Source organism: Anser anser (assembly GCF_964211835.1).
Source record: "Anser anser genome assembly, chromosome: 5".
NCBI classification, from domain to species: domain Eukaryota; kingdom Metazoa; phylum Chordata; class Aves; order Anseriformes; family Anatidae; genus Anser; species Anser anser.
Window position 1 is genome coordinate 41,636,143 of NC_139725.1, and position 13,654 is coordinate 41,649,796.

At 37.1% G+C, this 13,654-nt stretch overlaps 1 protein-coding gene across 20 annotated transcripts in view; it reads left to right on the forward strand.

Annotated features, from left to right (window-relative positions):
- MIPOL1 (mirror-image polydactyly 1) overlaps nucleotides 1-13,654 on the forward strand; it is a 192,850-nt gene that overhangs the window by 91,841 nt on the left and 87,355 nt on the right. For all 20 annotated transcript variants that reach the window (XM_083837762.1, XM_083837763.1, XM_083837773.1 and 17 more), the window contains one exon: nucleotides 1,080-1,187. In XM_083837762.1, coding sequence (XP_083693888.1) covers nucleotides 1,080-1,187 — 108 coding nt within the window. The remainder of the gene's footprint in view (nucleotides 1-1,079; nucleotides 1,188-13,654) is intronic.

Genomic DNA, 13,654 nt, shown 5'->3' on the forward strand with positions numbered 1-13,654 from the left:
CAAGTCTTTTATTTGAGTCAACAGCGCTCATGTGGGCATATATCATAATTCTCATTCCTTTCTTACTAGTGTTTTCAGAAGATATTTATTAAAATATTCATTATCAATGAATTTTCTTCTGTCCCAGATAGGTTTACTAGATTAGTTTTTTGGTGGTAATATCCAAACTACTTCCTTGCAATATATTGTTTTAAAATATTCCTGTTAATGTTGTATTTTTGCCTAGAGCTGTCCAACAGCTGCTTCTCTGTCTTCCTGGTCCTTCATCCTTTGGGGTTTTGTTTGTTTGTGTTTATAAAACTTTTTTTTTCATAAAGCAATGCAGTGTCTCCTGCTAATTACTAATTACTCCTTTAAACCAAAGTAACTGTGCAAAGTCTCTTATGGTTACTGTAAAAAAACAGTGAAATATAATTTAGTTCACGATTTGCTGACCTTTAAAATAGGTGCTCAGCTGACCACAGTAAGTATATCTGTGTATGCACACAGTAGCAAATGTTAATTTTTTCATTCTTTGTCATTAAATTAAATATTTAATCAAAAAAATCTTAAAATTTCTTTTGTTTCAACATGTGTTGTGTACTTGGAAATTAGAATAATCTCAGCGTAAAAAAAAATACAAGTATAAAAATTACACACGTATTTTCTTATAAAAGGCTGGTTGGGAGGAGGGTGTTTAATTTGCTTGCTTTTCTAAAAGTACGTATTGCTTCCTTGATAATCACTTACTCAATACATAAAAGCCAAAATACGGTATTATATTGGCATAACTAGGAGCAGAATTTAATCCCCATACCTTTGCAATTTTTTAAGACTTCTTAAAACATTATGCAAAATGTCTTTATCTAATACTGAACTTTGCTTTTTTTGACATACAGTTGGACTAGGAGGAAACTGAATAATGCTGCACATTTTAAAAATGTAGCTCTAGTGCTGTTTTGGGATTGTAACATGCTTTTGTCTGATGCTTTCTCTACTGCAGAAATGGTGATGGGGTTATTTACGTTAATTCATTTGGCTTGTTAAAAAAAAAATATGCCCACACTCCTCTACTTAATGGGATTCTTCCCTCGTTGCAGTGCAAACGGCTAGAGCAGGAGCTTCATCATCTGAAAGAGCAGAACCAGACTTTAGCAAACAACACGAGACATCTGACTGCTGAAAACAATCAAGAACGTGCTCTGAAGGTAAATCTCCATTTCTTCTTGCAGGCAAATTAAGGTTGTAAGCCCCTGGTGCCAGCTTTCTGGGCTGCATATATCAGTTGTGTACATTTCGGCAGAAGTGAGCTATGGTGTTTGCCAACAACCCCTTCTTTAAACACAGATACAGCATCCTTCTGTTATGGTTTTATTTTATCTTGTGTAAGAAAAAAAAAAAGGAAAGAAAAAAATAACATATACTCAAAATTATTGGGCTGATAATTAACACTAGATTCTTGGAGTCTGTCCTTGCACTACATTTTATAATGAAGAAAACTGCAACTATTTGCTTCACGGTACCTTTGCAAAACTAATATTTTAAAGCATGGTTATTTGATCTGCTCCCAGCAGTGTGTACTATATTAATAACATTGTTGACCTATACTACTAGTGACCACATAGTTGATACTACTATTTGCAAAAGGGTAGCTAGTTGGAATTGGGAGGAGGAATAATAAGTCTTGTCAATAAGAATAAAAATGAGCAGAGAGGCGGGAGAGGGTCAGAGAAAGGACAGTGTAAAGTGACAGGTTATTGCTGCCTTGAGAAAGGGAAATTGTAACGTCAGAGGAATTGATAGCTACATAACCAGCAGTCTCAGTGCTAGCCAGACTAAGAGAAAATGCCAGGTAAGATGTGCAAGTATCATGCACGCCTATTAAACCACTATATTCTTAAAAATCTCTTTTACGGATAGTGGAGAGACAATGTAAAGGCAGAAGTTGCTTTGTTGTTACTGTGTTGTCATTTTAAAACTGTTTGATGTAGGCAGTAAGATCCAAGCATATCTCATTTATACGCAGATTTTCCTCTGCCTCCTTCTTCCTTTTTTTTTTTTTAAATGTTGGGAAAACATTGTTATTCGTGCAACAACTCAACCAATGCAAGATATAGGAATTAAGGTAAATCTGTGTGTAGTTTGACATTTCTCAGTTAAAAAAAAAAAGAAAAAAGAAAAAATAGTATGATGAATAAACAGAGAGGCTGCATGACATAAAAATGCTGTATGTTCTGTGGGCTTATAATTGCCATCAGAATCCATGGTGAATATTACAAAATCAGGTGAGTAATATTGAAAGCAATCTATTCTCAGATGACAAGAAATAGAGATCATAAATGTTCAGAGCTGTTTCTAACTGTAATAATAGTATTGTTTTGAATCTGGTATCACTAAAAGTTCATGCCTGCCAAGCATGCTACTTACAGTAAATAATATTGTTTTTCATTAATCGCATGCTGACTTGTTTTTCTGGTGTCATTGAAAATGTTATGCCCAGACTCTTTCCTTCAGAAAATATCAATGCTTTATTGAGAGTACACTTTTACATTTAATATTGTCTGACATAATGCTTACAGAATAATTGTATTTTCAGAGCAAGAAGTGACTTAATAGTTGAGAGTGTTACTAGGATTTCATCCTAAGCCTGATATTGCTCTCCCAGCACCTAATCTTTAAAGAATTTAATTTCTGGCTCTCACAGGCATTTTTTGATTTTTTTCAAAGTTAAAGGTTAATTGGTTGTAGTCTTTTAGAGATGAGAGTTGGGGGAGGAAAAAAAAAAAAGGAATGCTTTTAAATTTCTGGTAAAGTTCTACTTTATTAATGTTGTACCTCTCTAAAGTTTGTCTCAGTTCATATTACTGTTGTCTACAGTGAGGGCAGGGCCATCTGAGTACTTTTTAAAAGGCTTGGTTAAGTTGAATTCTTGACCTTGAAAACTGTGAAATGCCCGTGTGAAATACTGGCAATAATAGGCAGCATTGATATGCAGCATATCAACACTCATCCTGACCTAAGCAGTTATCTAAATGAAAAGCTTCTCATCCATTTTTAGTGCAGCTATAGCCTGGAAAATACAGACTGGCTGGTAGGGATGAAAGTCAGGTCAGCGCTTCTTTAGCCATGGGTTGGACCGGCACTCTGGGCCTGGATGGTGTTTGGTCCTGGTGCTGTTGGCAGCAGAGCTCCCCTCAGGAGCCTCCTGACAGGTGGTGCAACATGGGCTCTGGGTACACACCTCCCCTGGAGAATCCTGCTCTCCTCAGCTGCCTCGTCCTTCCTTCTGTACTTGCTCAGTAGCTGGTGGGGGTGCTATGCACAGGTTGTATGTACAGACCTGAGCAGCCCTCTTGGCGGCTGCTGCTGCTGCCAATCATCCTCTGGGTTGTCTGACCATTTTCAGAGAAATATAACAGGCTGTTTGTCTCTGTGGTGCAGGGTTAAATATCAGCACAATTATTTTTATTTTCACCATGATCTAAACAACTGACTGCTTTAACCATCTCCACATGCAAGTGAGAAACTGTGCTATATACTGTTAACTCAGATGTAAGCATTTACACTCCTGCAGGAGAAGTCCAGATACTCATTCTATGTCCATCCAGGAAAAATTCTATAAAATAAGTATTTAAAAAAAAAACAACTTCACTTTACCCTACTCTCTTAAATTAATAGATGTTCTCTGACATAGTTTGACAAAAGATGTATTTTGGTGATAGGTGGCAGATGAGGAACTTGATCTGCTTTAGATTTGCTTTAGGGAGCAATGGAAGTGCAAACATCAGATGTGGTATAAAGATACTTTTAGCTGGATAAAAATACTGTAATAAGGATTGGCTAGATTAAGGATGGCATAAAAGTTTATGATAAAAGATGAGTTTCGGGACTCTGCAGTGTCCTGAAATACTCTTAACAACAAAACCCTATGTGTTACTATTTCTTTCTTAATTTTTAAAATCACCTCACGATTGTGAGTTGCTCAGAAGGAAAAAAAAAAATGTAAGACCAGTATCCACAAGAAATGTGTTTCTTTCCACATATGTTATGGTCTAACACGTAAAACAAAATGCAAGCTTTCGGCTTTATTTTTAGTTATATTAGCTTCTGGGGCTGTTTCTACCCTGTTTTGAGGCACCAGCAGCACATGGACTCTTGAGTGAAATAAAGCAGCGGAGAGACTGTTTTTACCTGCAGAAGAGGCGTGCTGGCTGTAAACCGGACAGATGTAGGATCTGGGAATAGCAAAAATGATGTAAGCACTCTGCATACTTTCATTTTTACATACTTTTACATCCCATGTCACACCCAAAGATCATGTGCCAAATTAAACACATGACACATAAGGTGTGGTGTATAGATCTAGAATGTACCAGTTCATCTTACTGTTTGATGTAACATCTGTACATCTTTGGTAAGACACCTCTGTCAGATGTATTAATATGTTGTGGTTTAAAATTTCTGTATTTAATGTATTTATGGGATAGGACATTCCTTATAGTGATGTGGGCCATGCAGTCCAACAATGCCAAATCGGTACTCCTAATTTTTATAATATCCTTATTGGTCATAGGGGATTATATTAATTGCATGACAAGACTGATTTCAAATCTTCCCTCCAGGCAATGCCCACAGCTGCAAAGAGGTCATTCAGGGAAGCATGTGGGCCCCTATTTCCATAGCTAAAGTAAAATAATCCTCTTCTTTGTGAAACCATTTAAAAAAATCTCTTATAATATTTCAGATTGAATTATAGCTAAATCTTTTAGGGATAATTGCTTCCTAAGGGCCTATACATTTGCGCTCTTAGTACATTTTCATAAAATAAGATCTGCAGAGTACTTTGCAGTTCTAATGTGTCAGAGTCTATACGTAAGATTATTCATTTGTGCTTGGCGTTCATAATTAACATTTGGTCTCTACTGATTCTGATAAATGTATTCCCACAATACACTGAAATATCAGATTCAATTAAACATAGAACAGTTGAGGAATTGATATTTTTTCATTGGTATTCAAATATTGTTGTGGATCATTTTATTGTTGGCTTTATAGTGTGTATTTTCGAAATACAGAGCTTCAAGTAATATATTTTCATAAAGAAAAATAAAAATTATGCCTGTGTGAATGTCCTCTTTACTCTGTTGAAACAGAGTAAGAAATAAGTCTTGTGGGAAAAATAATGTGAAAATTCATAGAAAATGTTTAACTGGATTTGAATGAAAAATAGGGAGATGTGAATTCTTTTTTTTCACAGGCCTGATTTATTTTGTAATTTTTAATTAGGAGGTACATTCTTTTTAAAGCAGATGTTAATCTGCTTTAAACACCAAAGAGACATACTAATTTACTTTCAAGCCAAACGCTCAGAATAGAGGAGAGTCCGTTTCATGGTGATACAAAAATCAGGTGCCCTTTAGTGACTTAATGAGTTTACTCCAGCCAAGTATGATGTCATTAGAACTTGTAAAGGTTATTTATCTTCTTCAGAACTGTTAGGATGGTAATCTTTGATTATGATTGTCCTTTTTTTTCTTTTACAATTTTGTTCTTCTGATTAATCAATTTTTTTAGTTGTCGCTTTCTGTAGAATTCATCCTAAATGCTTCCATGGTTTTATTAATACCATAAATTTAGAGCAATGGGCAAGAAACTGGCCTGCAAGATCCATCAGAAATTTGTCTACAGTAGTGTCATAAAGCAATTATAGCTGTTATCACCTCCTTTCCTGCTGACACATAAGCATCGTGTCAAAGACAGGAAATCTATAGTGCATAGTATTTTGTAGATAATCCAGTGAGGATGCCCATGAAAAAGCCACTCTAGAAGACTTAAATTAAGTACTTCCTTATGCCCTTCATAAATTGTGTTAATCTCTGGTTTGATTCCCAGAATTCCCAAGATTCTTGGAAACTATTTTTCCATACCTGCTATACTATGCCAACCACAAGAATAAATCCAGTCAACATGTCATTAATGAAGAGCATAATCCCAGAAAGATCTGATGTCATGAGAGCTTAAAATACTTTTTAAAAAGCTTGAATGTGAAGTTTAGAATGTTTCTTAATGTTGAAACACATGGAGTATCCATCCTATTTAAACGTATAGTAGTGGTTATTGAATAGTTGGGTATTTATATACTCTATATACTTAATATATAATATATATGTAATCTATAATATATATATATAATATAATAATATATATATATACATACTCAATATACTATTGAGTAGTTGGCTGCTTTCAGAAGATAGTAGTTGTGGCCTATGTCTAGTCATTCTAACATTGTTTTCATGTTTTAGAGCTTCAAGGCTGAAGTTTCAGAGCTTCATTTTCATGTGTTTAGAGCTGATTTATGTCTACAAAGCCTCTGATTTGTTTCTGACAGAGCCACATGCTTTTGAAATATTTTGTAATCCAGAGAAACTTGCCTGAACCAGTGATAGGAAACTGGGAGATTCAAATTTCATCACTTCTATTCAAATTCCAGTTCAGCATACAACTTTTTACATTTATTATAGTCATTAATTGCATCCTAGAAGAATGAGAGAAAAGCCTTTCAATATTTTAATAATCTTTTTATATAAGGCAGCACAGATTTTGTTGATTTATTGGAAACCTGTGAACATGGCAAGCCCCAGACACATCCAGAACACATCTCTGCTGGCTTCAGCCATTTCATCTGTTATACCATTATTAACTGCAATACTGTTTGAGTGATAGAAAACAGTTCAGTTGCTGATTAACAATATTTTACAGCTAACAGATGAATAGCTATACTATCTAGTGGTGAAGTGGCTATTACACCTTTCTCCAATATATAGTCTACAGTATAACTAGACATTACTCCTTGAAAAGTTTAAAACCTGCTGTTGAACTTCTTGTTGACATGATGTTACTGTTTGTCAGTCATATGATAAAAGATGCTTCAAAATATTGTGCTTGCCCCAGAATTGATTGTGGTTTTTGTTTGTTTTTTAATGAAGCAGCTCACCGATATTATGTTGAACAATCCACCCATTTCCCTTGCATTTTGCAGTAAATTCCTCTGGCCAATATGTACTTTCCCTCCATATCTAACAGAGAATATCAACCTCCGAAAGCTTAGTTTAAGAGCTTGCTCTCTGGAGTTAACCATAAGGCAATTATGATTTTCATTCAGGATGTCACATGTTGCTATATATAAAAGGGACTGCAACCCCATTTGGAAATGAATTTATAGGTATGTTTGAAGACTAGGATGCCAGCTACATCTTGGAAGTAGGAGAGGAGGAAAGGTAGATTGCAGATGTGTTGCTTAGTGGGAGCAGATACACTCTGCCCTTGCATTTGCTTATGATCTGTTTCTATTTTATTGAAGCTACAGGAACGTTTCAAGAGCAATAGGAGTAGTTAAAAGGCTTCTTGCAGGTTACCTCCAGCAAATAATACATTTTTACAACTAATCCTGAAAGGTTCTTCATGCTATTCTGCCAACAACTTATATGTGGGTAAAATACTAGAGGATTTATCAAAGCAAGCTACAGTCTCAAACTTCGTACAAGAGCCTCCTAAGAAAGGTGATGCTTCTCTTCCTCTCTCAGGAGAGCTGTCCACTTCAGTTTATATAAAAATTATGTAATGCATCCATTGCACTCTCCAGTAGCTACCCAAAAGCAGTGTGTACGCTCCTTTTAAATGCCTGGGATTTGTGAGAGACAAATTTGCTGCCCTGCCAATAAAACTGTTATAAAGTATGTGAGATCACTATTCCATTTTTAGAGTGGCAGTTTGCTAAATTTGAGTAGTCTTTGCTTTTAAGTACATAGTGGAGGTGGAAATAAAAGACCTAGTAAAACTTGGAACACGCTGCTGACAGTCTAGATAAGAATGCACAAATGTTTTTCTTCAGTTGGTCCTTCCTAGACACTTTAGCAGACAGAGTAGGTACAGTTGCAGTCTTAATTACCATTGAACAGAGCTTTTGCTTGTGCTGCACCCAAATCATAAGGTCTTACAGGTTGTCACTGAGGTTAGACCCAAGTCTGCTTAGCTCTTATCCATGCTAGAAACATGATTAGTCACGTTATGGCTAGTATTATGAAGCGGTACAGAACACCTCAGAAGATCTCAGTATAAGCCGGTGCATCATGTTGTAAATGAACACTAAAATGAAGCCATGTACAAATCCAGCAGAAATAATTCTGTCCATGTTCCACTTGAACGTTAATTTTTTGCATTCCTTTCTGCTAAAGTTATAGTGTCTCCAACAAGTGGCAACTACATTCTTAATAACAGTTATCTTCTCATCTGGTAATTGATGCTTTTGCACTGATAGATATTTGTATTCATTAACAAATAATCTTAGTTTGTAGCAGTATACAAAAGTTACAATATTTCCTTAAATGTAGCATAAGCTAACAATACAATATTTTCCTCTGATGGAAAACGAGGGGAATAAATGATGAAACGCAACACTTGCCATTTACTGAAAGTCAAGTCATCCAGAATCCCTTTAGAAAAACTGTCTTCCAGAGTCTGATAAATATGTTCTAAATGAAAGATTATCTCCTTAGTTTAAGGGAAATGAGGTTTGATAACATAAGAATTTGCATGATTTTCGGTGGGCAGGTAGTGGTCTCTTTAAGTGGCCATATTTTTGCCAGGACTGTGAATAGAAGGTAGTAGTTTATTCTGTTCTTGGTTTACTAAGGGACAGAATTTTGAACCCAGTCAAGCCTTGGATTGTTTCTGAATTGAAGGAAACAAACAGGTGTACCAGAGTTTGCTGCATCATTTGCATTGGTTGTGCCACCTTTCTGTATCTGTAAGGCTGTCCTTTCACTGACAACATTGTCTCACAAGGCAACCCTGTGTGTATGTTGTTCTTTTCACAACAGTTACTAAGGATTTCTTGGACTCTGTTCAAATGAAAGGAGACCAAGCAGTGCCGTTTCTTACTTACCGTGATTTTGAGTCAAAATTGTTTCAAAGCAAAGTAATACATGGAGTAGAGTGAATGTTTATAGGCAAAACGATATTTGTCCAGAAAATTATCCTGAGCAGACTTGCTTCTGTCTAATTTAGTTATACTTTTCCAAAGTATTGTGTATCTGAAGTAATTTTGGAATGTTTTATATTACCTGCAAACACCAGCACAAGAATGGCACTGCTAGTGTCTTGACAGACTGAACAAAGAGCAGCCTGGCAACAAGCATTTGTTCACCTTACCTGGTGAGTTTGTATTCCTTCTGTCCTGTTAACAGATGCTGAACATCTCCAACCAAAGCAGATATGTTTATTGAACTTTGATTCAGTTCTAAGCATTAAGAAACTCACACTGTGTTTGGTGTGCGCTTTCATCTGCTCACTAAAAATTCCTTGGAGGTCTGTTGCTTTTTATTTGATGGCCTTCGAATCTGTCTTGGCATCACATTACACTTGACGATCTTAAACATCAACAAACTGTTTGTATACACTATAAACATCTCTTTGGCATCAGGGATGATGTGGTCATTCAGATCTTTTGTCTGAATGTTTTATATTTTGTTTCCATTTCATACACGGAAATTGTCTTCCCAGTGGGTCAGTCAATATTATTACTTCTGGTTATCAAAAGTGTTATTTCTGATGAATAGTACTTACTGTGCTACTTACTGCAGGTACTTACTGTGCAATATTTTGTTTTCAGGTTATTTTAAATCTGGATTATCATTCTCCCACTCATCTAGACTGCTTCCATGTCCTCACTTTTGCACTCTGTGCAAAGAATCACCTATTTCATGATAGTAGACTTCTGTGACCACGACCTTTCTATTGACATGGTCCTCTCATCCATGTTTTTCATTTAACCATTCTGTAATTGTACATCTGCACATCTTATATTAACTTCATATGTTACAAATACTTTGCACTTTCAGGTACCTGTTTTTCCTTCTAAAAGGATGGATTTCACTTTGCATGGTTGATTCACTTGATCACTGTTTGCCTTCCTGGATTTTTTTTTTCCTTGCTCAGTGGCATGGCCTCTTGGACTTACAGTACAGTAAGATCTGCAAAAGATTTACAATTTTTTTTTAAGTGTAAATCTTTTGCAGCATTTTTATATTTTTTTTCTAAGCTGCACCAAAGTACCTCAAAATTGGAGTAATTTATGGATCTGGGGCCTATCGCAGATATATGTATTCCAGAAATATATATCCTGAAATAAACAGACCTTCTGAAGTTGTAAAAGATGAAAAAAAAATCTATGCAAGCATCCTGTGGCCTTCTAGAAATCTGACTGCTATGTGGTATTTTGCTCCTTATCTCTGTAAAAGTGACACCCATGACAAGAAATTAATGAGTTCTAAATTACACTGAAATTCATCAGTATAGTTGTATTTAGAATCACATAATCTGATACATAAGCAAAACAGATACTGTAGAAACCACAATAGTGTTAGAAAAGCTGTTCATATGGGAAAGTACATTCTTAAAAAACAAAAACTCCATTAACTGTAATGATAAGCTTCATTGGTATCAACGGCATTGTTACTTGCTCCAGTCATGGGTTCATTTTTCTTTCATTCTCCCTAATGATATATTAATAGTAGTACTACTTTGAACATCTGCGGTAGTGTCATGTTATAGAATCATAGAATATCCTGAGTTGAAAAGGACTGACAAGGATCACAGAGTCATTCTATGACTTGGGTTGGAAGGGACATTGAAGATGATCTAATGCCAACCGCACTGCCATGAACAGACATGCCATCCACTAGATCAGGTTGCTCAGGGCCTCATCCAACCCAGCCTTGAACACCTCCAGGGATGGGGCATCCACAACTTCTGTGGACTTCTATGTTCCAATGCCTCACCACCCTCTGAGTGAAGAATTTCCGCCTAACATCTAATATAAATCTCCCCCTCTTTTAGTTCAAAACCATTCCACCTTGTCCTATCATTATCTGACCACAGCATTAGTTGTTCTCCATCTTTTTTATAAGCCCTCCTTAAGTATTGAAAGGTCACAATGAGGTCTCCCCAGAGCCTTCTCTTCTTCAGACTGAACAGCCCCAGCTCTCTCAGCCTTTCTTCACAGGAGAGGCACTCCAGCTCACTGATCATCTTTGTGCCCTTCCTCTGGGCCTGCTTTATCAGATCAACATTCTTCTTTTGCTGGGGCCCCCAGAGCTGGATGTAGCACTCCAACTGGGGCCTCACAAGGGCAGAGCAGAGGGGGACAGTCCCCTCCCTTAACCTGGTGGCCACTCCTCTGGTGATGCAGCCCAGGATGCAGCTGGCCTTCTGGGCTGCAAGCACATACTGCTAGCTCATGTCAAGCTTTTCATCCACCAGAACCCCCAAGTCCTTCTCTGCAGGGCTGCTCTCAATGAGTTCTTCTCCCAGTCTGTACTCATGTCTGGGATTGCCCCAACCCAGGTGCAGCACCTTGCATGTAGCCTTGCTGAACCTCATTAGGTTCACATGGGTCTACTTTTCTGGCTTGTCCAGGTCCATTTGGATGGTATCCCTTCCTTCTGTTGTGTCAACTGCACCACTCAGCGTGGTGTCATCTGCAAACTTGCTGAGGGTGCACTCAATCCCATTGTCTATGTCACTGATAAGGATATTAAACAGTATTGATTATCAAGTCCAACTCCTGGCTCCACACAGGACCACTCAAAAATCAAACCATGTATCTGAGAGTGTTGTCCAAATGCTTCTTGAACTCCGGCAGGCTCAATGCCATGACCCTGGGGAGCCTGTTCCAGTGCCCAACCACATTCTTGGTGAAGAACCTTTTTAAAACATCCAGCCTGAACCTCCTCCATCACAGCTTCAAGCCCTTCCCTTGGGTTCTGTTGCTGGTATCCAGAGAGAAGAGATCAGCGCCTGCCCCTCCACTCTCCCTCATGAGGAAGCTACAGGCCACCATGAGGCCTCCCTTCAGTCTGCTCTGCTCTAAGCTGAACAAACCAAATGACTTCCAACTGCTCCTCATATGTCTTCTCTCTTTCGTTTGCCACTATAAATCATATAAAATCATAATCCGATACTATAAATCATATTTCCAAACATAGAATAGAATAGAATCATTCAGTTGGAAAGGACCTTCAGAGATCATCAAGTCTGACTACTTGACTACTTCAGGGCTAACCAAAAGTTAAAGCATGTTATTGAAGGGCATTACCCAAATGCCTCTCGAACACTGACAGGCAAGGGGCATCGATCACCTCTCTAGAAAAAGCCGCTTCCAGTGTTTGATAACCCTCATGGTAAAGAAATTTTTGGTTGTGTCCAGTCTGAAGTTCCCCTGGTGCACTTTGTGCTACTAATGTATTGTATTCAATCTCTCAATTTAGATGTGATATTCTAAATCTGAAACCATTTTGTATGTAAACCAGTAACTGTTTTCTGCAATGTTTAAAGAAGCCTTTAGTATTAGTTTATGTTAATAATATAATCCCTAATCTTCAGTGGACTTTGCTCGTAGTTCTATAAGTAACCACCCACTGTGGCTTTACAGTGTGAAAGAATAAAAGAAATGTTCCCAACATCACATCTTAAGACTTCATTGGCATAGTTTTCAAAGACGTATCCACATAGTACTCTAATAAAGCAAAGCAAGTACCAAAAATATTTAGCCAATGTTAAGTTTTTCCTTTCTCACAGAGGCTGAGTAATTAATGACGCTGGAGACAAGATACCAGATTTAACAAATGAGGAGGAGTGATACTGTCTTGTATTACTTTTTATTTTGTAAAACTGATTTTTTTATACATATGAAATCATACTGATGCATGCGTAAAGTGTGATAAATATTAATTTACAGCCATTTTTTCCATGTCTTACTGTATACCCTTTGTTTTTTATATGCTGCACAAGAAAATGATCCTCTTGTGTTTGAGCAGCAGCTGTAAACAAAATCATGAGCCTGAGTGCATGATGACATGTTAGTTATTTGGCCTACAATAAAATGTATAAAAGGTAGTAACCTAAGCTCTTGTGTAAAAGGCAAGCTACAGGGTCATTAAATAGCAAAGGTCTTGCTCTGACCCATCCATGACCTCCTTATCTAAAATGTCTCTCAGAATTGGTAGAATCTGCTTTAGATCTTGGGTAGAGGAAACCAGAGATGGGATAAAAGATCAATATAAATATTTCAGAATAGTATGTACGTACTAAGGGTAATCTTTGGTCTTTGTATGTTTAAGTTTATCCAAGTTTCTGTTCAGAACTGGAGAATCCCATACTGGCAAGTGATTGTGTAAAGTACTACTTGGAGTAGAAGGGGGGACAGATTAAGGGTGAAACTGAAACATTAGGTCTTATTATGGTCTTAAGGCCGTAGACTAACCTCGATTCAGAAGCCCCAAGATACTATTTGTTTGCTCCTATTTGTCTGTCTGTCTGCTGTAACCTGAAAATCTTCACTAGTCTGTTCCCAGGTGAGAAACTTCTAGGTTTTAGAATGAGATGAAGTCAAAAGAAAAAGTGCATTTTTGTGCATAGGCATCACGTGCTTGGAGGAGTCAGGGCTTGATTTGCCTCTCTTTTTTAACTGCCATCTATTTATTTGGTCTGGTGCAGAAGTGCACTTATAATAATTCCCTATTATTTTAAATGACTATTATTCCCCATAAATAAAAGCAAAATCCTGATTTGCCTTCTAAGTGTGTGGCCATGCAGAGGTATAAAGGAAAAGTGG